This window comes from Diceros bicornis, chromosome 5 (genome assembly GCF_020826845.1).
Source record: "Diceros bicornis minor isolate mBicDic1 chromosome 5, mDicBic1.mat.cur, whole genome shotgun sequence".
Lineage (NCBI taxonomy): Eukaryota > Metazoa > Chordata > Mammalia > Perissodactyla > Rhinocerotidae > Diceros > Diceros bicornis.
In genome coordinates this window covers 24,173,671-24,200,295 of record NC_080744.1, presented here as the reverse complement: position 1 = coordinate 24,200,295, position 26,625 = coordinate 24,173,671, and the positions used below count along the sequence as shown (strand labels likewise).

General features: G+C 43.5%; 1 protein-coding gene across 1 annotated transcript; it reads left to right on the top strand.

The window, feature by feature from the left end:
• Nucleotides 1–11,359: 11,359 nt before the first annotated feature.
• LOC131405281 (dehydrogenase/reductase SDR family member 2, mitochondrial-like) lies at nt 11,360–18,496 on the top strand. The gene is made up of 9 exons (XM_058540356.1): nt 11,360–11,410; nt 11,542–11,720; nt 13,602–13,779; nt 14,695–14,796; nt 15,993–16,063; nt 16,895–16,946; nt 17,528–17,662; nt 18,004–18,059; nt 18,385–18,496. Exons 1-9 carry the CDS (start codon nt 11,360–11,362, stop codon nt 18,494–18,496), a joined length of 936 nt encoding a protein of 311 aa, XP_058396339.1.
• Nucleotides 18,497–26,625: the final 8,129 nt, after the last annotated feature.

The window sequence follows — 26,625 nt, the reverse complement described above, 5'->3', positions numbered from 1 at the left end:
TCCCAGTACAATAAGGTCATCAGCTAAAAGTGAGGAGGTGGGAGGCTTTGGAAGTTTGAGGAAAGAGAAGTTAAGAAATAATTGTCTATAAGAATATGACAGAGTGAGTCAAGTAGGGAAATGAAGCAGGATTGGAGGACAGCATAAAGACCCTCCAGAGGTTAGTGGTCATGGACCTAAAGAGAGACCATTTACCATGCTTGCTTATTTTTCCCTAGCAAATATCATTTGCTGATGTGCTATTGGGGAGTGAATGGAGAGTTATATTTATTCAATGTTGGGGTTTTTCCAGAAAAGTCCAAGGGAGGAAGAGAGGAACAAAGGAACAACTATACATACAGAGAAGTGACTATAATGATGGAATGTGGATTCTAAGCCAGATAAACTAGGAGGTGAGGACATGAAAGGGGGGGGAATATAAAAAATTGTCAGGTCAGTGGCTAGCAGGTTCCATTAGGGTTGAAGAATTATTGAAGCCAGGCTATTGGAGGGAGTGTGCTGAAAGATAAGTAGAGAAAGAGTGGGATGCTTGTCATCAAGGTAATTGAGGGACTGTTATTATTGGTAACGGCAGGGTCTTGGGCACGACTGTTGAAGCAGGTGGCTTGGGGAAGCGGGAAGACAGGGTCACTGGGAGTGAGGGAATCAAGAACTAAGAAGATCATCCTTGTGGATTTTGAAATCCCTAATAATTAAGACAGGGCTAGTACTGGAGAGAGAGACAATGAACCAGGTGCTAAAATCTTCAAGGAATGAGGAGTGATAACTGCAAGTCAGATGACTCCAAAAAGTAGGGGTTAAGTAAGTGGTCAACCAAAAAGGATTAGTATTCAGAATATGCAAATAACCCTTAAAAATCAATAAGAAACAAACAAACAATCCAATAAACAGTGGACAGGAACCCTGAATGGCCATCAAACATGCAAAGAGGACCAACAACATTGGTAATCAAGGAAAATGCAAAATAAAATGAGATGCTGTTTCACATCTATCAGAATGACAAAAATGGGTGCCTGAGAGCAAAAGCATTAGGAATGATGTGGAGGAACAGGAGCTCTCAGACAAGTGTAAATTGGTACAACAGCTTTGGAAAACAAATTAGGTAATATACAGTAAAGATCAAGATGTGTGTGTCCTTTGACCCAGTGTCCCCCTTCCAATATAAACTCTAGGGAAAAGCTGAGATGTGTGTGGTGCAAGGAAATGTGCACAAGGATGTTTATGGCAGCACTACATGTAATACATAAAAATTAAAACAATGCAAACGTCCATCAACAGGAAAAGGGATAAGTAAATTGATTCATACAATGAGAAATTTCTATGACGGTGAAAGTGAAAGGACTAGAGGTGCATGTGTTGTGGTTCAATTCCAAAAACATAGAGTTGACAAAACCCAATAAACTGCAGAATGAGAGGTACAACGTGGTAATGCCATTTTTGGTAAAGCTTAAAAACAAGCAAAACAATATATGTTATTTATGAATGCATATACAGTAAAAATGTGAAAACATGGACAAGAAAGATGCACACAACTTTAGGACAGCGGCCACCTCTGGGGAGGCTGGCGAGAGGGGAATGGGATCTTGGAGAAGCACAAAAGGGGTCTTCTATTCAATTTGTAATGTTTTAGTTTTTAAAAAAAGATGAAGCAAATAGGGTGAAATGTTAATATTCGTGAAATGTGGGTGCTGGCTGTATTACTCTGTTCTTATCCGTTCGTTCAAAACATTTCACAATAGAAAAAGCCCACAGCACATATGTGGGATGACAGCTGCGGACTTGCAGAGATCAGATAAACAGTTTTAAGGCTCATGTAATCCCACTGTTCAGTGTCGGTCTGTCAATTTGCAAGCATTTTTGGAGCACCTAAAAGTTGCATAACAGTGCTCTTTGTGTCAGGACACCTGCAGAGAATGAGCAGAATTTCCAAACATGTCAGAAATATGAATATGCCACTCGCGGAAACGTATACTTCATCATGACAACCACGCATTAAGAGCAGTAAGAGGAGCCGGAGATGGTCCTGGTGGGCTTGGTCTAGAATGGGCTGAATTTGACAAAAAACAACTGAAATATTTCCCTATGGCCAGCGCTCCCCAGTGCTTCAGTCAGTACTCCACTTTTCCCCCAGGGTCTCTTTAGGCCATGAAGAGGCATTTGGATATATGCCTCTCCCTCTCCTGGGTGATATATAAGTACTTATTTAACAAATAGATACTGGTGTCCTCCTAAGTGTCAGACAGTGCACACACATACACACACATGCACATGCACGTGCACAGCCCATGTACCGTTCACTCCCTTTCCTGGGTCCTCTCCCTCTTACTGCAACCATCACCCCACGCCCCTGTCTGCCTGCCCCTGGGAAGGTGAACCCTTGTCTTCCTCCAGAAATTTTGTTACCAGGAACCTGGCTGGGGCAGCTTTGAAGGCAGGGTATTGCCTTACGAAGGGTTACTCAGGGATATTACAGGTGACTCTAAGGATATCACATTTTGCTTAGATGTTTTCATGACTCAGCAAAGGGTTTGGGAGTTTGGTGGGCAGGGAACAGGGTGAGTTTAAGAAGAGTGTCCTGAAAGACAAGAGGGCATGGGATGAAGCTCTTATATAGCAGAATACTCAGGGTAATCAGCTGAGCTCCTTGACTGCTGCAGCCCTGGGCCTTGGGACCAGAGGAAAGCACCTGAGTCCATCTGTCCCAGGTAGGCTTGTCTCTTTCCTCCAGGGGTCCCCCTGGGGACAGAGGGCTGTAGAGACTGGAGAAGCCAGAGTCCTCTAGGAGACACATACTTCTCAGCCCAATCTCTGCTCTGCCAGGCTTAAGGTTGGCTCTGGGGGAAAAGAGGCAGTGGTCAGTGACCTGCACTGGTCACCACCATGAGTACCAGACGATGGACATGGAGAGTCCTAAGGTCAGGACTCAAGTCCTTATCAGAGGAAGTGCTAACCTCCTTATTTCTTTTGTACCAAGAGAGATCAGGGCAAATCCCGATTCCCTGTTATAGTAGCAAGTATCAGCTACCGCCAGAGGTACCACTGAGCCAACTGTCCGCAACCTCAGAGACCCAGGCCAGGAGGGCTCCTGCAGGGCTAGGCATGGGAGCGGTGACAGTGTTCCATCTGAGCCCTCTTGTGAATCCTGCTGCCTCGGAAGCGTGTCTAGAGGTTTCTACAGTGAAATTGGAACATACTATTTCGGAAAATTCAAGAACAGCCCAATTTTTATACAAGTTACCTAAAATCTCAATGCACAACTAATTTAAAGTTGTGAAAGCTTAGTAATAGATTTTACTATTCACAACTTTAAGAATCATTGCCTACATTTAAAGTTTAAGAAATAGTCTCTCAAAATCATCTAAAGTATGTATAGTTGGTCAATTTAAAAAAATTAAATTTTAATTTTGGAATAATTTTAGATTTACTGAAAAGTTGCAAAGATAGTACGTAGAGTTCCTGTATACCCTTTACCCAGTTTCTCCTAATGTTAACATCTTATATAAAACAATAGCACATTTATCAAAACTAAGAAATTAACACTGGTATAATATTACGACTAAACTACCTACTTTATTCACATCTCAACAATTTTTCCACTCATGTCCTTTGACTCTTCCAGGATCCAAGCCAGGATACCATATTGTATTTAATCCTCATGTCTCCTCAGTCTCCTCCTATCGCTGATATTTTCCCAGTCTTGTTTGTCATGAACGTATTAGTTTTGAAGAATATTGGTCAGGATGTTGTAGAATGTACCTCAATTTGGGTTTGTCTGAGGTGAAGTAGCCTTCTTATCCATCGTGTCAGGGAGTACATGATAGCAGCATGGCTTATATGGTGATGTTCACCTTGATCACTTGGTTAAGTGTCTGCTGGAATTCTCCATGGTAAAGTAACTATTGTTCCCTTTCTACACTCAATTCTTCGGGAAGCAAGACTCCATGTCCAGCCCATCCTCAAGGTGGGAGAGGAGGGATTAAGCTCCACCTCTTGCAAAGGTAAATATCTACATATATTATTTGAAGTTCTTCCATAAAGAAGGTCTCCATTGTTTAGTTATTTATTCAGTCATTTTTTTTGTATCAGTATGGGCACGTGTATATTTATTCTACACTTTAGATTAAAATTCAATGTCACATTATTATTTGTTGCTCATATTATTCCAGCTTTGGCCGTTGGGAGCTCTTTCAGTTTGGCTCTTCTGCCCTTTTGTCATTCCTCCATCCCCCCTTTTTTTTTCCCAGCAATTGCTTGCTTTCTGGCACTACAGGATGCTCCAGGCTTATCTTTTATTTTCCCTGCTCCAGCCCTAGAATCTGCCATTTCTCCAAGGAGTAACTGTGCATTTAAAAATAGTAAATTTTAAATATAAAAGCAATGTATACTTTTTGTAGAAAATTTGGGAGGTAAGTAAGAGTAAAAATTCAAGGGGGAAAAAAATCATAGTCCCACTACCATAAGAAAATGGTCTTTAGAATTTGGTATATTTCTTTTTCATTCACTTGTTGATTTTCTTTGTTTTCAATTTCATAATTTCTGTCTTTTTTTTTTATTCTTTCCACTTTGGGTTTATTAGTGTTTTTCTTTTATTAACCTCTTGAGTTGAAAGTTTATTTCATTATTTTTCAATTATTCTCTTTCTGAAAATTGTATTTAAGACTGTGCTTTGTTCTCTGAGTATTGCTTTGACCACATCCTATAGGGTTTTATTCTTCTGCAAAGTGCTCGTATTATTGTTCATTTCTAAATAGTCATCTCTTCTTCCAAAAGTTATTTTGTAAGGGGACTTAAAATTTCCAGGTGTATGATTTTCTGGGGGGAGGAGGAAGAGTCTATACTTTTATGCTAATTTCTGTATTTATTGCACATAGGTCAGTGAATGACCCACATGATTTCTGCTCTTTAGAACTTATTGAGATTTCCTTGTTAATTATTATTTAAAATTCTCTATGTTATTACTTATATCTCATCCATTAAACTGTTGATTTCAGAAAGACGTATGTTAAAGTTACCCACTAACTTTGTGGATTTAGCAATTTTAAACTTACATATCAAGTACATAAAGGTTAGCGACTATTAAAATTTTTGTTTCATATCTATTTTATTAATATGAAATTATTAATTTTTTCATTTTAATGCTTTTTGCCTTGAATTATGTTTTGTCTAATTATAATATTGTCATACTTGCTTGCCTTTTAATATTTGCCTACTATGTCATCATCTGTTCCTTTATTGTCAATCTTTCTATGCCATTTTGTTCTAGCTGTGTCTCTTGAGAACTATATTTAGCTGGGTTTTAAGAAGATTCAATCTGAGAGACTCCATCTTTTAATATATGAATTTAACCCATTCACATTTATTGTGAACATTCATATACATTTGGACTTATTCCTTAAAACTTATTTTGTGATTTTTGTTATGCTTTTTCTCTTTTCTTCCTGTTATTGTATTAAACCAAATTTCTTCTGGCCTTCTTGTGGTTACCTTACCAGGGGCTGATGCTTTTTCTCAGGAGGTGCTTAGCAAAACAGCAGTGATTTGGAGAAGAGATCTAATGGCCTGGCTTCTCCAAATGCAAGTACCTCCATTCTGACAACAGCCCAGGCCCCTCCTACTATTTCTGTCTGCTACCTTTGAGCTTAGAGCACCTACAGCTGCTCCTGTCTTTTACTATTATCCTCCCCTGAAGGCATTTTGGACTGTCATTTTCCCTTGCAGGGTGATCTTATCTATCTTTCAAGAATTTCTAATAATTTTTATAAAGTTTTTTTTTTTACTGTATTGCTTTGGGTTTGTTTTCTTTCTCTCTTTTTTAAAAATATCTTTTTCATCTAGTGATTTGTGGTGAAGGAGAAGGCTGAAATACATATTTAATCTGTGACTTTTATTCCATCACAGCTTGTTTGCTTTCAAGAATTTTTCTATGTAGACTTTTATGTTAACATAATTTCAGTCATTCTGTATATAAAAATTTGTTCATGATTTTTCAGTTGAGCATTTTAATTGAAGCATTTCCATATTATTATAAATTATTTATAAACACCATTTTTAATGGCTGCATATATCCCATCAAGTAATATACTATACTCAATATCTAAGTTTTATCTTTTTTTACCTATTGCAAATAAGGTGATAAGGGTCCTTGTTCATAAATCTATTTTTATACATAAAATATTTTAGGTGGATGTCAAGATTTTTATAGATTCCCAGCAAACAGATTGGATCATTCCAGATCTACTAACATATTACACACAAACACATATCATATATAACACATATGTGTATATTTATGTATATATAATGTACACAGCATGCATAAAACATATACACATATTCTCAGAACATACAAGTCTCTACATGTTATCATGTTTTTTTTGGATTTTATGTCTTTGAAAACTAAGATGGTAAATCAACACCATAACACGCATAGTCCAAGACTGGGAATGTGAAGTATCATGTCACACGGATGCCTGTGGGTGCAGGCCAGCTGCTCCTTGTTGCATCATTATCTTTGGAAGGGGAATGTTTAGCAATGGTGACCACATTTTCTGGACCAAAAATGAGGACACATATTTTGTTCTACGATCAGTCACAGAAGTTCAGGGATGGAGTATGGAACCCTAGATACAGCTGTTTTTTACCTCCTCTTGCTGTATAACTTTGACTTTCTGATGCTATTCCATCCCATAGAAGCACAATGTATTTCACCGCATCATCAGAGGCAACTTTGCTCTCTTCAAATTTGTGAATCTGAGGCTCATGGTTTCCTTTCTCTTCTCTGTTCCTGGGGTTCGCTTTTGTTGGTCAGAAACCCTTAGTGCATCTTTTCTATTGAGAGGAAGGTTAAGGGAGATTAAAGGTAATAATGTAAGGTGATAAGGATGTATTAGTTTGCTATGGCTGCCATAACAAATACCACAGACTGGGTGGCTTAAACAATATAAATTTATCTCTCACAGGGAGGCTGAAGTCCAAGATCAAGGTGTCACAGATTTGGTTTCTCCTGAGGCCTCTCTCCTTGGCTTGTAGGTGGCCATCACTCACTGTGTCCTCACATGGCCTTTTCTTTGTGCCTCTTTTGTGTGACCAAATTTCCTCTTCTTTTAAGGACAGCAGTCAGAATGGATTAAGGCCTATCCCAATGGCCTTATTTTAACTCAATCACCTCTTTAAAGGCCCCTTCTCCAAACACAGTCAAACTTTGAGGTAGTGGAGGTTAGGGCCTCAACATATGAATTTGGTGGCACGGAGGACACAATTCAGTCCATAACACTCCTTGAGATCAGCAGGATTGAACTTGCTTTGAAATCCAGAGATTTAGGTAGAAAGTGCATGGTTGTTTAAAGCTTTTGAGTACAGACCAACTTGTCTATTTTCCCTGTGATTTTATTCCCTAGGTGAGGTTAGCTTTCTGTATTAATTCTCTAACTGTGCAGGGGCTTAATAGTGGTAGAAAGACTAGGATAGACCACTCATGAAGTGGAAGAGAATTAAGACAAAAAATGAGCACTAGAAAACAATGATTAGCTATTTTAATCATTAGATTGAATGATTGACAAATAGACAAAATGATGTTTATGCCTCCCTGAGTGTGATCATTATTTATCTATGTAAAAATTATCAATTGGTAAAAACCTCCAAGAGTTTTTTTTTGTCCCTGAAAGTACAAAATTCCATGGCCTTACCACACTATCCCACCTTACCTAGGCCCTCTGCTCTATCTCTGCCAATCTTCTGTTCCACCCCAGGCCCAGTCTTCCTAGGCTCTGTGCCTGGAGCATCTCAGCCCTAGTTACCAAAACAGAGACTCTTCTAGCTTTAAGCTCCACCTCACTTCTTTCACAGGTGCTTCTCACTTCCTCTAGCCCTGGGCAATCACTATCAGTCCTTACAATGAGTTGACGTCTGATGTCCTACATCATTTCCTAGGGATGGGGCACTTGTTTTTGTTGTGATAAACGTCTCAACAACCAAGATTATGCCTTACTTCTAAGCTCTGTCAAATTGCAAATAATTGCAAATAGTGATTAAGGATGTACCATACTTATTAAGAGGCAGGAGTAAATACTACAGAGTAGATGTCTGCTTTAATAAACATTTGCTTTAAAGTGATTCTAGAAATATAATATTGATAAATTTGTGTTTTATTCTTTTATAGATGTTAGTCCAATTGTGTTCTACAAGTCAAAGCTAAGTGAATTTCTTTAAAAACTTTTAGTTTGAAATAATTTTAGGTTCAGAGGAAGTACAGAGAGGTCCTGTGTACCCTTCATCTAATATTTCATATTTTCAATGTGAAAGAAGGGCACAACTTCCATAATGATAGTACAATATCAAAACTAGAAAATTGAGATTGATACAATCCGCAGACCTCACTCAGATTTTATCAGTTTCATTTGTGTGTGTCTGGACACTTTGTCACATGTAGATTTGTGTAGCCACCACCACAACTAACATATAGAATTCTCCCATCCCCACAAAGATCTCTCATGCTACCCCTTTATAGTCACACCCATCCCTAACCCTTGGCAACCACAAGTCTCTTCTCTGTATGTATGATTTTGTCATTTTGAAAATGCTAAATTAATGGAATCATACTGTATGTAGCCATTTGGAATTGCCTTTTTTCACTCAGCATAGTTCCCTTGAAATCCATCCCAATTGTTGCCCATATCAGTAGTTTGTTCCTTTTTATTTCTCTGGAGTGTTTTCTCACACCAACCAATTCTCCAACATTAGCTGGGTGTCTAACAATTCAATTCAGTTGTGACATTAACTAGTTAGTGTCAGACACCACAGGTTTAAGGGTTCAGTCCCATAAGACTGCCCCCACTTCAGACACCAGTTTTAAGTCCCAGGCCACTCATGTTTCTGACAAACTGGCTATAAATTGCGTATTCCCACAACCTCTTCCTCAGGTTTGATAATTTGCTAGAATGACTCCCAGAATTCAAGAAAATACTTGACTTACATTTACTGGTTTATTATAAAGGACACAACTCAGGAACAGCCAAATGGAACTGATGTATAGGGCAGGGTATCGGGGGGTGTGTGTGTGTGTGTGTGTTTGTGTGTGTGTGTGTGTAGTTTCCATGCCCCGTTGGAGTCTGAAAGCTCTCTGAACCTCATTATTCAAGAGCTTTTATGGAGCTCAGTCTCCAGCCCCCCTCTCCCCCTCCTGAGGTTGGTGGGTGGAGCTGAAAGTTCCCACTCTCTAATCACTTGGTCTCTCTGGTGACCAGCCCCATCTTGAGGCTTTCTAGGATCCCTTAAGTCACCTCATTAGCATAAACTCAGGTGTGATTGAAAGGGGCTCATTATAAATAATAAAAGACATTCCTATCACTCAGGAAATTCCAAGGGCTCTGGGCCAGTTACCTAGGACAAAGATCAAATATATATATATATTTTTTAAAGATTTTATTTATTTATTTTTTCCCCCCAAAGCCCCAGTAGATAGTTGTATGTCACAGCTGCACATCCTTCTAGTTGCTGTATGTGGGACGCGGCCTCAGCATAGCCGGAGAAGTGGTGTGTCGGTGCGCGCCCGGGATCCGAACCCAGGCCGCCAGCAGCGGAGCGCGAGCACTTAACCGCTAAGCCACGGGGCCGGCCCTCAAATATATTTTTGTATTATACTACAGGATGGATGGACCACAGTTTGCTTAACCACTCACCCATTGAAGGGCATTGGAGTCATTTCCAGGTTTGGCTAATACAACCAAAGCTCCTATAAACGTTCATGTACATGATTTTGTGTGGATGTATGTTTTCATTTCTCTGGGATAAACACCCAGTAGCACAATTACTGGGTTATATGGTGAGTGTATGTTTATTTTTAAAGTTTGAGGCTTGCTAAGACAAATATATAAGTTCTGTGGCCTCAGAGCAAGTAGCCTCTCCCTAAGGAGTCAGAGAAGCCAGTATAATTTAGATACTAAAATTGCAGACCTTATATTCAGTAGACTTGAGTTTGAACCTGAGCTTCTCTTTTACTGGTTGTGAGAGATTAAACAATTTATCTCTCTGTGCTTCTGTTTACAGTTCTGCAAAATGTGGGTAGTAATTGTCACTACCTCAAAAGGCTATAATTACTATTAAATGAAAAAAAAATCATGAAAGTACATAACACTATGCTTAGGACATAATGATCCATAAAGGTGAACTACGTAACAGATGCTATTGGTCCTGCCTATGTCCCCTCAGCACTCACCTTTCTGTACATATCAGCCCAACCTCCAACAGCAACCATCTATGACTTTTCCTGAAGGTTTCTTTGGCTCCTGGAGCCTGCTTTGTGCATAGGTGGGGCGGCCTGGAAGTGCTAAGGAATTAATGCCACTCAGGAGCAGTCCTTAACCAATGATTGACAGGAGTTGGAAATAGACCCTGTTAGAGTAACCAACTGTTCTGCTTTGCCCAGGACTGAGCGGTTTACTGGAATGTGGGTTTTTCACTGCTAAAACCTGCAGTCTTGGGAAACTGGGATGAGAGGTCGCCCTAAGTCCCCAGTGCCCTTGCCCTTTGAGTGGGATAACTCTGAAACTCAAAACCATTGCTCAGTGTTCCTTAGCAGGATTGATCTAAGGATCTAAGGATCAGGATTATCAGTTCCCATAGAGGTAACTCACTTGATAATGCACCTTCTACAGACTATCTTCCCTTCTGTCTCACTCCCTCCATTCCCCTAATGTTACTTCCCAGGGCCATCTCCAAAACAACTGCTTGCTAACCGAAGACAATTATTGATCCTTATCTCCCCATAAAAAGGTGAGGAGGTTTGAGATGAAAGATGTAGGTTGAGAAAAAGTTGTTGCAGATATGAGGTGTTACTGATGCAGTTACAGCTACACAAGGTGCCATGGGATCTTTGGGCAGGTAGGCTGGACAGTAGAGCCTGGAGGTCGGGGGGGTGAGGGTAGAGGCCCTATGAAAATGTTTGGAACCAGAGAGGAGTGGCTAGTCTTCTTTCTACAGTTGGACGAGAGTCATTTGTGATGAGGCAAAGCAACTTGTTTGCCAGAAATGAGGACAAGTTTAGTATCTCTAATGAGGGGACAATTGGTTTCACTTCAGGTGGGGAGCTGAGGGAAAAGGAGGTTGCAGCAGGTTGGGGGGGCCACAAGGGCTTGGAGCAGGGTGGTTGCAGCAGACTGGGGAAAGTTGAGAAGAAAGTTCAATACTGTTTCTTTGTGGAAGAGTGGATGTGTGGAGGGAAATGCGAAGGTGATTCTAAGAGGAATGGAGTGATATTTCTTGTTTGGAGTGTGGAGGTGAGTTAGGAAGTATCACTCAGGCATCTACCAGGGGCCCAGCACCGTGGCTGGCCACGGCTGCTGGGATGGTGTGGTTCACTACGATGGGGAAGCCCATCTTGGGAATGGGTTGTGGAAAGGACATGAGCAGCTCTGTATTTTCCTGGTAAGTTTGAAGGATAGTGGGACATCCATCAGAGACTTCAGACCCTTCTATGGAGGATGCATGGAGACGCAAAGCCTAACATAGTTCATGATGTGATTGTCTTCCCAGGTTCTTCTCTAGCTTCCAGTCCAGGAGGAGGGAGGCCAGACAGTGACTGCCATGCTCAGGGCTGCGTCATGGACCTTTAGGGGTCTTCACTGCACCTCAGTCCCTTTCTCAGGAAGAATAAACAGCAAAAGGGCAGATAGGAGCTGTCCCCTGGCTGAGAAGGTGGCTGTGATCACTGGGTCCACAAAAGGGTGAGTGAATGGGAGTCCCTGGCTGGCGTGTGTCCAGGAGATGGTAGTGTTCCCACCTCAGTGCAGGCTCTGCAGTCAATGCCCTTCTCGCACATCCCTACCTGAGGACCCCCACCTCACTACACAGCTCTGGCACTAACAATTAAGTCCAAATCTCGGCATCTCTCCCTAAACCATCTGGCTTCTAAGTTCCAAGAAAGATGTAGTTGGAAATCCAGCTGCTTCTGAGTCAATCAGAAAGGAGTGTTTGAATCTAGTCTCTGCCACTTACTGGCTGGGTAACTCTAAGATATTTAACTTATTATCATCAGAACTGCTGTCTCTCCCCATCCTTCACAGGTCGTGGTCTTTTAGGATCCTAGTCTAACAGGGAGAAGCAGGAGACCTATTTGTCTCCCAGACTCAGGGATTTCGTTGACTGCAGAATGTCCACCAGCATCAGGGCAATGGTTAGGGCGACATCTTAAGACCAGCTCAGAGAGTTTTTATAGATGAACCTCTCCTCACTGTCACATTTCTTCCGACATACTTCCAATTCCACTCATTCTCTAACTGCCATAATGAACCCTGATCTGTAATGAGTCATTACCGCAGCAGGAGGAGAGGAGTTTTCTGGTACCGAGTGCTTCAGGGGCACCATCTTCCCTTTCACCTGTTGTGGTCTATAACATCACCAGTTTAGGCCATTATATTGAGAACTGTTTAATTGTTCTAGACTTCCCAGATCCCCAAGATGTTTTAAATCTTTATGTGTGTTCCCAAGTCTTCATAACAAATAAATACATTCTGTGGGAGATCAAGATTTGGCCACCCTGAAATATATCTCTTTACCTTGATTGTTTTTTCTGAGGGACGTTTGACCTCCCCCACTAACTGCCTAAAGAATTTGACATGGTGGCTCCTTCCTGGAACAGATCTTCTATCATGATGGCTGTAATGATAATGTAAAATAGATGTTACAATGGGAGGGGCACCAAGCCCCTTTTATCAAAAAACTCTATCTCTCCCTGACCACATTATCTATAGATGACCCTGAAAAGAATTGTCTTCTTGCCCTCTGATGTCCCAGACCACTACCCACCCCCACCACCTTCCTCGCCTTTAGCTACAATACTTAAGCGAGCAGCTTAGACAGAGGGACGAGTTGCTCATTTCTGAGTTTCTCCCATGTATACATGTTATTAAACTTGGTATTATTTTCTCCTGCTAACCTGTCTTGTTAATTATTTGGCCAGCCATAAGAACCTTAAGGGAAAGGGCAGAGGGGGATTGTCCCTCTTCCCCCACAGTTTAAAACTCCAAGCTGCCCAGAGAGTTTATACAAAATAGGGGAAATACGCCTTCTGCCTTTCCTTTATCACAGGGGTTCAACCAACCCCAATCAAGAGTGCTTCAGACCTCCTTAAAGTCAGGAGATGAAGAGGGGGGCAGAGCATGGTCTTCAGCATTAAAGGTTTTAAAGTGTACAGCAGAGGAGAGCTATTAGGCTTAGAGATAGTGCAATTTATAGCAGAGGCCTCTGGCTATAATGAAGAGAGAAAAGGCTGGGGAGGTCAAGATTCTCTACAATTTAGGTTGAGTGCCCAGAAAATTTACAACTGTGCTGGTGGAACATTACTTTTTAAAAACACCCTTTAACAAAATTGATATGAAAATTTTCTCATCTATAAAATATGATTATTATACATATAGTTGTAAGAATTAAATGGGGTAGCCTTGGTGAAGGCCAGATAGTAAGATTCAATTGTTCCTCTTCCCTGCTTGGAAGGATTTGGAGGCAGCCCTTGGGCCACACTATGGAATTCAATTTGTGTCTCATAATCAGGCTGGCAGGAGGAGGGTGGGGAGGGCTGAAGCCATCACAATCATCTCTGCTCACAGGATCGGTTTTGCCATCACCCAGCGTCTGGCCCAGGATGGGGCCCACGTGGTGGTCAGCAGCCGGAAGCAGCAGAATGTGGACCGAGCGGTGGCAGCACTGCAGGGGGAGGGGCTGAGTGTGACGGGCACCGTGTGCCATGTGGGGAAGGCCGAGGACCGGGAGAGGCTGGTGGCCACGGTGAGGGAACAGGGAGGGTGGGAAGAGGTACAGATGGGGACATGCAGATTAAGCCCTGGCAGGAGGCGGTTGGGGTCTCTAGCATTGGTCTCTAGGCCAGCCACACATGTAGCCCAGGATAGGGCCCTGCTCAGGGGATAAAACAAATGGACAGCCAGATGTGGCTGGGAAGAGATGTTCCTGGCAGGAGGGAACTCACATGGTCTAGACCAGAGCCTTGCTAATCTAAGGGTGGTCTGATGACCAGCAGCTGGGGGTGATCTGGGATCTTGCTGGAGACCCAGAATCTCAGATCTCACCAGAGCTGCTGAATGGGAATCTGCATTTAACAAGATCCCAAGTGTCTTGTGTACCTGTTCAAGTGGGAGCAGCACAGCTCTAGTGCACCCCAGCTGTTGGGTTGGGGAGCCCACTAGAGTTGTGGTCTGGATTAAGAGCTGTTTACCCGTGACAATCCTGGAAGGAGTGAGCTGTGAGGCAAAATCTGAAGGTGCATGAAATGGGCAGATGCTTGTTGTAGAGAATGGCCCTTGGTATGTGACACCAAAGGAGGGAGGTTTCCAGAGTCAAGGGAGAACTGGGAAGGCATTATTCAGAAATGCAAGAGGTGAAAAAAGGGTCAGAGCAGAAGCAGTGACATCTAGTGAGTGAAGATCTGGACTGGTGGGCTCCCAGCTGCCAACCAGGCATCTTGAAGGAGCAGAAACTAGATGTTTCCAAGGAGATGAGAAACAAATATTTCACTCAACCTCAGCAGTCTGACTGCTCCAGGATGGCCTGGACAGGGATGGGTTAGTTACTTTGCTCTGGATCCTCAGCCCCCAATGTTCTCAGCCTGGCTGGGGAGGGATGGAGGTTTCTGGGCACCCTTTACTCCATTCCTTCACCACATATGCTCTGCCATTTCCTCCGCAGGCCCTGGAGAACTATGGAGGCATCGACTTCCTGGTGTGTGTGGCAGGGGTCAACCCCTTGGTGGGGAGCACTCTGGGGGCCAGTGAGCAGGTGTGGGACAAGGTGAGGCCCGGGGTAGGATCTTACACACCCTGTGTGGCTCTCTGTCTACCATTTTTATAAGCATGCATGTGCACACACACACAGTACCTAAGCTCCCACGTCCCCCTGTTACTGCTGACTCTGATGGGTGGGAGTTGGAGCTCATCTGGGTCAAATTGCCCATCAGTAAGCTCAAGAGGCACTGGCCACGCCCAGCCTATGCCTGGCGCCAGCATCCTCCTCTATGTTGACTCTCCTTGTGCTGGTCGCTGCTACAAAGTCCTGAGATGCCAGAAAAGATTTCCTGGTCTGTCCATGGCAAAAGGTTCTAAATATGTCATAGTCTGGGCTCACTTGTACCCACTCTGATCCCTTCAGTCTGGCTCTGGCTGTCCCACGGAGTCCCCTCTGGGCTGTCATGGGGACACCTCACCTGACCACAGACACAGCTGAGAGAAGGGACCTCCAGCCAGTCTTGCCATCCCAGGCAGAATCCACCAAGCATCACAGGGGCTTCTGCTGCCTCTGCAGACCCCCTGCCCTTGCTGTCCTGTGGGCCCCCCTGAGAGCGGTTGGCACAGTCCTGTGGCCTCCTGCACCCTGTCAGCAGAGATGGGTCCTGTGGTCAGGGTGAGCCAGCCATTCCCTCCTCATGGAGTTTTCTTCCACTGACCACCCCTCCCTTCTCTCTTTACAGACCCTGCCCCATTTCCTTTTCCTAGTTCCCACATTCTATGGTTTTCCTGACCCAATTCCCAATTCCCCCTCCTCACCCCTCAGCCACTCTCAGGGTTTTCTTGGGAAAAAAATCCTGGTTGTGAACATTTCCCTGACGTGGACTAAGCGGTCAGCGTGGATTCCCTTTCCCTCACCCGCACCTCCCTTAAGGCAGTCACTACCAAACAAGTCATCCTGACTTCCTGCCCTGCTCTGTTTCCCCCGCCTCCTCCCTGGAGGGCCATGTTGGCTAGGCACTGACGGTGGGAGGGTCTCCTAAACCACAGCTTATTGGTGGTTCCCCCATGACCTGGGCAGGACAGGGACCTTAGAATCCTACACATGTTCCTCACACATAGTAAAGGAGCACAGTGTCCCAACCACTGGCCACAGTCACAGGGCTGGGCTCCTGCTCTGGCCACAGGTCTCCAAGTGACCAGTGAGAGTGGACGTTGGACAGGCTGCATCTCTCCCCGCCTCTATGTTTGCTCTGATTTCAGATCCTGAACGTGAATGTGAAGGCCCCAGCCCTGCTGCTGAGCCAGCTGCTGCCCTACATGGAGAAGAGTGGGTGAGGGCATGAGGGGCGCTTGTGGCCATTGGGGTTTCCACGCCTTGGTCTTTTCTGCCCCTCAGGACGCTTGGACAGGCACCCAGGAAGTGGAGTATGGGAGGAGAGATGGGAGGTGTGTCCTGTGGAAAACATTCTCCATTTCCATACTTACCATTGTCCCCAGTGGGTGTGACAATTGTATGAAGAGAAACATTTGCCAAGGGCAAGAAGGACCTGCCTTCCAGGTCCTCGAAGGACCTTTCACTGGCCCTCATTTCTTCAACATCAGAGGATGCAGGGACTTTGCCCCTGGAGTGGCGGCTGCTGGGAAATAGGTTCCAGAATATAGTCACGTGGAGCCCGCTCCGGCCCCTTAATTCTCGCCCTCATTTCTGGGCCATCTCACCTCTTTCCGTCCTGGTCAGAGGCTCTGTGACATTTGCTCTTTCTCACCTTCCCCTGCAGACCCTGGCTCCTCTGTGCCTGGGGCCACCAAGGGGCAGGCCAGGCTGGGCCTGCTGGGCAGAACGCCGACCTCACAGGGGTCTCTATGACACACGAGCGTTACTTGGGTCTTGCTCTCCTGGAGCGCTGCCTCTCAGCCTGGTGTCCCTGCCCAGGGAATCCCACTCTGGCTGTGTTTATAGAGTGGCATTGACCCTGTCAGTGACCTTAGTGTCTATTAATTTGGAGGTCCAGTTTCTCCCCAGTGTTCCAGATATTCCCCAACCTTATCATCATGTATCTTGAGCTGTTTTCCTCTTAGCTTGAAAGTACAATTTCCCTGCTCATCTGGACCCTTAGTTCAACTGGCCTTTCATCTCATCCCATCTGCCTTTCTCCTTGCAGGGGAAGCTCTGTGGTTCTGGTCTCATCTATGGTGGCGTATGTGCCAGTACCAGTGAGTGTAAAACCCTCTGGATGGGGGCTGGGTGAGGGGCAGCTGAGTCTGGTTTCTTGTGGGTCCCTACTGTGGGGTGTGGGAGAACAGGCTGTTGATCACAGCTATGGAATTAAGGTGTGTAACGCCAGCACAGCACCCTGACCACTACAGATCTGGCATTATAAGCTCACTTTGCTGTAACATCTCTGAAACTCGAGGATGTTAAGCCGTTTGCCCAGGGTAAGCACAGTCAGTTTGTGGGAGAGCAAGATCCGAGTCCTGGATTTTCCTAAATCTGGTTTCCTGACTGAATGTTTAAAAGCACAGTGCAGCTTTCTCTGTGTCAAGCTTGGATGCACATGGCGGTGACTTCTCAACATTTCTCTAAGCTTAGAGGAGGCCCTCCATCTCAGAACTTCACTCCTTGAAAATTATTGTGGGGTGGGGAGAGTGGTGGGGTGGGGTAAGGAATTTTAGTTTGGGGCTAAAGTCAGGCATAGTTTCTTAGTCTGAGACCCAGAGTCACAGCTCTGGCTGTTCAGGTAACGTTCCCTCCTCCCAATTCCAGTCCATTTTGTCTACTTCTTTCTCCTTTTCAGAAGCTGGGAGTCTATAATACCAGCAAAACAGCGCTGTTGGGCCTCTGTAAGTCTCTGGCTGTGGAGTTGGCCTCAAAAGGCATCCGAGTGAACTGCCTGGTGCCAGGAATAATCAAGACTGACTTTATCCAAGTGGTAAGGATCACAGACAGCTCCTGCTCCCCATCCCCTGCCCCATGGTCCCCACTGGTGCCTTCCCTGGTCAGACTCCCAAGGCCCACAGAGACAGCACACTCAAGTTAGAGACCCAGCCCAGGCCCATCATTCAGAGGCTCTGCCCTGCAGCCTTTGGGACCAGCAGCCTCTCACTTCCCTGCAGAAGAATGGAGTCTCTTCTGCCCCACCCCTCTCTCCTGAACAGGGTCGTCCTCCCACGGAGGCATCCGTCTGCCACGATGCTCTTCCCATCCACCCTTCTTCCCCTACCCCCACCAACAGACCTTCTGCCTAACATTAACTCTGAAATCTTTTCTCAGGAGAAAACTTTGCCATACTTGCTACCTGACTTGAATGAAATCTATGGATTGCAGTGGTAGGTGGGGTTTGGAGCTTTAATGGTTTCTACTTTGAAGGAAAGTTCAATTTCAAGAAGAGACAGAGCCCTAATCTTTTCCCAGTCTACTGGCTGTTCCCTTGCTGAAATCTGAGGACAGCACAGTCCTGGGCCTGGGGGCTGGAGGGTGGGAGTGGTCCTGCTGAGCCCACAGTGGCCCTCCCTGGAGCCTGATTTGACTGGAATCCTGTGGGGTATTGAACTATGGAGGTCAATGCTTCACCCACCTCTGGGCCTGCAGAACCTGAGGTTGGAGATCAGCACTGCATGGGCTGCGACCTCAGCTCTGCTCTCTTCCCTTCAGGTTTGGGGAGCCTGAAGAATGTGTGGGGATTGTGTCCTTCCTCTGCTCTTCAGATGCCAGCTACATCACCAGGGAGAACATTGTGGTGGCCGGCTACTCCCCTAAACTGTGAAGCAGACTGGTTAAGACAGTGGGGCCATGGTCCTTGGTGGAAAACTGGGGAGTGGGGTGGGGAATATGGAGGGGGGGAGCCTTAGGGTGTCTTTACAGTCCTGGGCCATATAGGGAAACTTACTCAGAAAATGAGAAGGAAGGCAAGATGGTTGAAACTTTTCATTTGGAAATAAATACATGGAAACTTTTAATCTGGGCTCACCCCTGTTTGGCTAGTGATGTCTGAGCAGTTCCCTTGAGCTAGAAGCCTCATCCCTGGATTAGTCCCTTCCCTTATCACAGTCTCTCATCCCTAAGACTTTCACCTCTCCCTCCCTTCCTTCAGTCTTTTCCCATGAAATTGGAAATTGATGCTGGATGCTTTCCATCTGCCTGTCCAGATCCACTCTCCATAATTCTCTATTCTTCTCTGTATTCTGGGAGGCAGAGCTGTTGGGACTGCTTTGATAGGCTCCCTTGACATCTGGCTTCCAGTTGGGCTTGGTCAACAGGAGGCACTAGCAGGAGACTGGAGGGTGGGATGAGTATAATGTCAAGGAATTTATTTCTCAGGCTCCCTTCTCGTCTGGTCGCCACATTGGGCTGTTGTCTCCACCAAAGGCTGTAGCCCTTGACAGGCAACAGCCTGACAAGCAGCTTGGTTTCCATAAGTACTCTCTCCTCTTGTCCCTTCAGGCCTAGGAGTGGTAATGGTTCCGCGCTGCTGCTGGCTCAGGTGTACTACACTATACCTTGTTGGATGTTCCGAACCCTGTCTATTCTTTTATAAATATTTTTTTATTAAAATCTCCTCAATTATCCAGTTTGAGAAAATCAACATTATCATCATATCTTTTCTTTAAAAAAATCTATTTAGCTTATTATTTATTGTTATTTAGCTTATATACAATAAAACAGACCCATTTCAAGTAAACTTTTTGTTGTGGTAATAAATTTTTACATACATGTAAATTAAATTTTTTTAAATCATAACAATTAAAATATTGAACATTTCTATTGCCCCCCAAAGTTTTCTTGTACCCCAGCCCATCTGACACCCCTACCACCAGCCCAAGGCAACCATTGATGTGTGTTCTATCACTATAGATTAGTTTTTTTCCTAGAGTTTTATATAAATAGAATCATATGCGTATTTATGTCTGGCTTCTTTTGCTCAGTATAATGATTTGAGATTCATCTTTGTTGTTGGATATATCAGTAGTTCATTCCATTATATTGCTAAGTGGTATTTCATTGTATGGATATAGCACAGTGGAATAATAGTCTATTGACTGATGGTACTACAGTTTATTTATCCATTCACCTACTGGAGGACATCTTGCTTGCTTGCAAGTTTTGGCAGTTATGGTAAAGCTGCTGTAAACATCTGTGCTCTCTCCTCTCGTTATGGGAGATACTCCAATTACATGTGTATTATACCATGTCATGTTATCCCACAGGTTACTGTAGCTCTGTTAACTTTTTCCGGCCTTTTTTCTCTCTACTTCATTTTGGGTGGATTCTGTTGCTATGCCTTCAATTTCACTGATCTTTTCTTCTTTGGTGCCTAATTTGCTATAAATATTTACATTTAAGATACTATATTTTTCATCTGTGGAAATTTCAAGCTCTATTTAACTTTCAGGAGGGCTGGGAAATATATGCTATCTGTGTGCCCAGGAAGAAAAGGAAAACAGATTTTAGTGAAGCTACAAATTCTTTCATCTCTCAAGTCTTAGATAGTCTTGTCTCTGCTTTCCTTTCTGATTTCATCTCCCACCACACTCCCTCTCAGTCACCTTGCTCCAGTCACATTGACCTTCTTATAGTTCCTCAAACAGCATCTTTTCACATGCCTTTCCCTTTGCCTGGAACACTCCTTTGCCATATCTGTTTGAGGGTTGTTTTGTTTTTATCTTTCAGGTCTCAGATCAAATAGCTCCTCCTCCAAAATACTTTCCTTTGACCATCTTATGTAACATTGCTCTCACCCCAGTCACTTTCTGTGACATCATCCTGTTTTGTTTTCTTTATAACACCTTTACTCTTTGAACTTATCATTTTTATTTGAGTGTTTGCTTGTTTATTATACTTCTTATTCACTCAAATGTAGGTTCCGTAAGACCAGACACCTTGTCAGTCTTGTTCATAGCCATGAATATTTTGCATATAAGAGGTGCTCAATAAATATGAATTAACCGCCATCTTTCATTCTGGCTCAGTGATTCTTCTGCTCACATTTGAGACTGAGGAAATCTTGTTCTAGGCTCATTAACCTAAGAGAGGTCATTTTAGGGAGTATCACAAATAGAAGAAACACTTTCAGTTCTGGATTGGAGGTGATTTTTCTTTCTCTGATGCCCCACCTTCCCCTTGACTTCATTTACTCATTCATCCATCATTTAACAAATATTCTGCACTCCTATTATGTGTCTGGCATTTTCTATGTAGAACTGAGAATAGAGTGGTGAATGAGAAAGATATTATCTCTAGGTGCCATGATGGGGCTTATATCCTCGTGGATTCAGGAGCACCATGTTCTCCTAGTTCCCCAATGCCACGTCCAATCCAGTCTTCCTTTGCTGTGATTTATAAATGTCTGCTCATAGATTCGTGCTTTCATCCTTCAACCCCTCCTTGTTAGCGTGCTCCATTTCCTCACCAGAGTGTGAGTACCTCCACTGGAAGGCCACCAGGATCACAAGGATCATTTATCTTAATTTTTGCTCTATCCCTGGAATCTAGATCATGGTAAGTGCTCCATTAACACTTGCTAAATGACCAGCCTGCTTCCGTTCCCCTGTTCCCCTCATTCATGGAAAACCGGCTCACAAGATTCCTTTTTGCTCCAAGTCCCACCCTCAATCTGGGTGACTTCATTGTTCACCTAATTCAATATTTACCCTTTCAATTCTTTGACATCCTCGGTTCCAGTGACCTTCAGCCCAACTTCACCTCAGACACTCTTAAATATAGTGGTAACTTAGACTGGTTATCACCCAGGTTTCTTCCATCTTGAAATATTAAATGTGCACATCCTACTCTCTAGCCATAAATTCCTCTTCTTCCACCGCTTTTTGCTCTGTTTCCTCTTACGTCAGCTTGTCAATGTTATGGAGAATTCCTGTTCCCTGACCCCTCCATTTTGTTCTAATATGTCGCTCCCCTCCCTCTTTATTTCCTTTTTTGTATAGTCTAGATTGCACAATATCTCACTTCCATCACTGTCTTGTAAGTGCCCTCAGTTATTTTTCTCACTGCTTTTCCACTGTATCCCTTTGGGAGAACACTTGTGCTTGATCAATCCAAATATCTTTTCTTCTACAGCTAGGTTATCATGGAAAACTGGAGAAATACACTAAAAATCATGGTTTCCTATATAATTTTGACTTTTAATATCAACTGGCAATCTTTCTACATGGTCTTACTCACTACAGTCTGCTTTTCCCCGCAACATGTGTTTAAACCTCCACCAATTGTATTAGTGTGCTGGGGCTACTATGACAAAGTACCACAGAGTGGGTGGCTTAAACAACAGATATTTATTTCCTTACAGTTCCAGAGGTTAAAAGTCTGAGGCTTGTAGCTGGCTGCCACATAGTCTTTCCTCTGTGCATGTCTGTGTCCTAATCTCCTTTCTTTATAAGGACACCAATCTTATCGGATCAGGGCCCACCTCAATGACCTCATTTAAACTTAATTACCTCTTTAAAGACCATCTCTTCAAATACAGTCACATTCTGAGGTACTAGGGGTTAGAACTTTATTGTATGAATTTGGCAGATGGGACACAGTTCAGCCCGTAACATCAATCTTCTCAAGCCCACTTCCTCACCACCTCACCCTCCATTTTCATAGAGGAGGCAGGAACAATGACCTGGGAATCCTAACTTGTCCCTCCCACTACCTTGTGAATCTGTCTGTGAGAGGTTCTCTGCTTTCCTCACTCCCTACCATCAGTGAAGGTTGTCCTCCTCCATTCCACCATAACCCAAGGCAGCTCCCACCTCTGCTCTAGCTGAACTTCCCTTCCCACCTCCTTGGAGTCCTTGAGCTGTCAGTTATTCTCTTATTTGTTTCTTCAATTCTTCCAGTAGCAAAATGAAGCTAGAGCAAGTGGTCTACCACATCTGGCCCCATAGATCTCAGGGAACCTGTGAAGCCATGGGACGTCTTTTTCATGCATTTTGTGTTTGGGACTCTGCTATTGGCTGCGGGCTCCTTGCCTGGAGCAGGTGTTCCGTGCAATTATTTCCTCCAGTGTCAGGGAGAAGGAAGCTCACCTGATGGCTTCTTCCTCTTTGTGCATTTATTACTCTGCTTCCTTTGGGGACAGGGACTGGCAGAGAGGCCAAGTGGGGCAGTTCAGTAGGTACTAGCTCACTCCTGGTTTGGGAGGCTGTTGACAGAGTCATTCCTCTTCCTGAATCAGGAGGAATAGTTTGTGGGTTCCCAGAGCCCTTTTCTGACTTTTTGGCTTCCTCATTTCCAGGGCCACTGTAACTCCTCTATCCCTTACAAAACTGCTTTCACTCTATGTCAGAAGACTCATTTGAAACTTGGAAAGAGGCAGAAGAACTGGCAGAATATTTTCAACGCATTGTTGGTCTTGACATTTTATCATCTCTGAGCAAAGGTTAATGTGTAAATTACTGTCTCTTAGAGATGCAAATACTTTCTATCTATTAGAACAGATGATCCCAAAGGTTATTGTTTATTGTCTTGTTGGACATTAATCAGTTTTGTATCTAACCCCCAAATCTTATGCTAACATTTCCTATAAATACCTAGCTTCTCAAATGTTCCTTGAATTGGTCATAACATCTTATTGATTCTATCATTAATTAATGAGTTGAATAAAATTTTGACATTCGTTCATTTTGTATTTGTATGAGAGTCATGATATTATTTTTTTTTGAAAATTATACTTTACCTCTGATTTATTGCATGCAGGGGTAAACGAAAAGGAGAGGCTGTTAGACTTTGCAGTAGAACCCTTTTTATTAATTATGCTGCAGAACTTCTCCCTTTCTATGATTTGTTTACCTTTCTTTTTTTTTTAAATTTTATTTATTTATTTTATTTTTCCCCCCCAAAGCCCCAGTAGATAGTTGTGTGTCATAGCTGCACATCCTTCTAGTTGCTGTATGTGGGACACCGCCTCAGCATGGCCAGAGAAGCGGTGCGTCGGTGCGCGCCCGGGATCCGAACCCTGGGCCGCCAGCAGCGGCTCGAGCACTTAACCGCTAAGCCACGGAGCCGGCCCTGTTTACCTTTCACATGAAAAATAAAGGCTTAAATTCTCTCTCACTTATAGAGAAAGCTTTTCAGTAATCCTTTTCATTCTGTAGCTGCCATATAATACATTCTTTTTCTTTGACAAAGTGGTTTTAAAAAGTTGTCCACATTGTCTCAGACTAAATGTCTAAGGCGATACATGAAAAATATCATTGCATATGTAAAGTTAATTTAGATGGGTGTGAAAAGTTTCATGCCTATATGAGGCAATCACAATGACAAGAAAGGAGTTCTTCATGCTTTCCTACTGACGCTTAACTTTGCTGCAAAATTTTGGCCTCTGCGGGGCACGTTCAGGGTCTCCACTGACCCTTTACTTCAATCAGCTTTAACTGGCTCTCAAAGCAAGTGAAGGCTTCCAGTCGCAACACCTCTGCACAGGCTCGCTCTTACGTCACCATAGAAACAAGACCCTCACTGTGGAAAAAAAATCACGTTATAACGAGGAAGACTGCTGTAAAACATCGATTAATGATTTGAACAGCCAACAGAGTGGAACCTGTATAGGAAGGAGCTGAGTTACAGCAAGTGAGTTGGAGGAAGGAGACAGGATGTTTTGCTGGCCTCAGGAGGGAGAGACAAAACGTAGCGGCTAGTTCTTGTTCTACGAGCCTGAATTCTTACACACCACAGTGCCTGGCTGGAGGCTCCCACTACAGTGATGGAGCAGGGATGACAAGCAGAATATTCATGATCTTGACTTGCTTCTGTGTATTATTTTGGGAGATCCAGCAAAAACAACACATGAGATTTCATAAGTGTTATGGACTGAATGTTTGTGTTCCCCCAAAATTAATATGTTGAAATCTAATCCCCAATATGATGGTGTTTGGAGGTAGAGCTTTGGGAGATAATTAGGTCATGAGGATAGAGCCCCCATGATGGGATTGGTGTGCTATAGGAAGAGGCCAGAAAGCTAGCTTGCTCTCTTTCTGCCCTGTGAGGATACAACGAGCAGTCAGCAGTCTGTAACCCTGAAGAAAGTTCTCACCCAAACCTGACCATGCTGGCACCCTGATCTCAGATTTGCAGCTTCTGGAACCATGAGAAATAAATTTCTATTGCTTATAAGCCACCCAGTCTATGGTACTTTGTTATGGCAGCCCAAAGTGACTAAGACAATAGGCTTACCAAAGAGATTGTTGAAATTGATAAGAAAAATACTAATGCCCAAGTAGATAAATATGTAAAATTTATGAAAAACAGTGCATAACAAGGATTCTAGCTGGCCAATAAACATATGAAAAAGTTCAACTTAATTAGTAATCAAGGAACTATAAATGAAAACTACAATGCATTACCATTTTTGCCCATCAAAGACAAAGGTTTAATTTAACCTCTTAATCTCAGGTTCACGTACCTGATGCCCAGCAAGCCAAACACTGAGTCATCGGTGCTTGGACATGGGGAAAGATTTATTCGAATTGGCCAAAATGAGTAGGTGGGAGCCTGGGTTCACTCATATCCACCTCACCAAGGACAGAAAGCAGGGGGTTTTTACGGAGCTAAGGGGCTTGGCAGGAGGAGCTTCAGGGAAACAAAGAGGTCATTCTTGATAAGCCACTGGGCAATCTGACTTCTGGGCTTCAGTGGCTGCTGAGGGCCGGCCATTTTGTGATGGCAACCTCCCGGAAGGCTTTCTCTTTCTTCTGCAAAACAAGCTCACAAATCCTTGGGACCTCTGAGTCACCCCTCAAGTTAAAGAGGAAAAACAGCAAATTGGTTTAATATCTACAATACCCCTCAGGTACCCGGCTTCACAATGAAGGATGAGATGAGTACATTCACACATTTTTGGTAGAAGTGGAAACTCTACAATTTTTCAGGAAACCAATTTGGCATTATGGGAATCAAGAACTTCAATCCATTTAATCCCGGATTACCACTTATAAGAGTCTATACTAAAGAAATAATTTACGAAATGTTGAGTGCAAAATCATTTATAAAATCAAAATATTGGAAATAGCCTGAATGCCCCCAAATAAGGACATTGTTAAGTAAATTATGTGTATCCTGCCAGTCTCCACTTACTCACTTAGCTTCAATCATGTTGTCCTTTTTGCTGCTCCTCAAGCAGCCCAGGCTTGCTCCAGCATGAGGACAATTGCACTTGGCTCTTCTCTCTCCTGGGAATATTCTTCCCCCAGATACCTGTGTGGTTTGCAACCTTACCTCATCCAGGTCTTTATTCATATGTCACCTTCATAGTGACACCCTTTTTAAGACTTCACCCCTCTACCGTACTCCTCTTCCTGGCTTCATTTTTCTTCCCAGCCCTTATCGCCATCCTACATTCTCTGTAGGACCTTGATTACAAGTCAATCTGTCTGCGAAGTTCATCACTGTCTAGTAGCCTTGAAAAAGGTTTTAAATTTTAAAGCCCAATTAAATTCTACATTTCATTGCACTGCAAATTATTGCATGTTTCTAAAAATAAGACAGAAAGAAGGACCTTTGAGTCAAATCAAGATTTAAAAGGGTAGAGACTCCAAAATGTGAAATTGGCTGAGTGAGAAGCCCTCTTTCCTTGTTATGTGATAGTGACATAGCTGGTTAAACTCTCTTACTGCAGCTTAGCTGTCTCAGACCAAATGTCTGTTGAAGCTGGAGCTTTAGGAAATGTGGTAGAAAAATATCAGGATGTTGGAAAATATTGGCTGTTTCTTGCAGCTTTTAATAATGTCTTACAAAACAGAGACAAGCTTTGATCTGAGCTGACCTGGCTGAAAGGAGAAAGGGGACAATATACAACTTTGTTAATAGAGACCCCTCTGCCTGTGGCAAGATTGCTGAGGCTCAGTTAGTCATGCTTCTTGCAGAATTGCAAAACCCAGAATGTCCACCCTGTTC

What these genes read in the sequence shown, in the direction of transcription:
- LOC131405281 (XM_058540356.1), top strand. Translation starts at nt 11,360, where the DNA reads ATGGGGAAGCCCATCTTGGGAATGGGTTGTGGAAAGGACATGAGCAGC. An exon ending in GGGAGAGGCTGGTGGCCACG is followed by an intron (nt 13,780 to 14,694) that starts GTGAGGGAACAG and finishes TTTCCTCCGCAG; the next exon opens with GCCCTGGAGAACTATGGAGG. An exon ending in AGACTGACTTTATCCAAGTG is followed by an intron (nt 17,663 to 18,003) that starts GTAAGGATCACA and finishes ATCTTTTCTCAG; the next exon opens with GAGAAAACTTTGCCATACTT.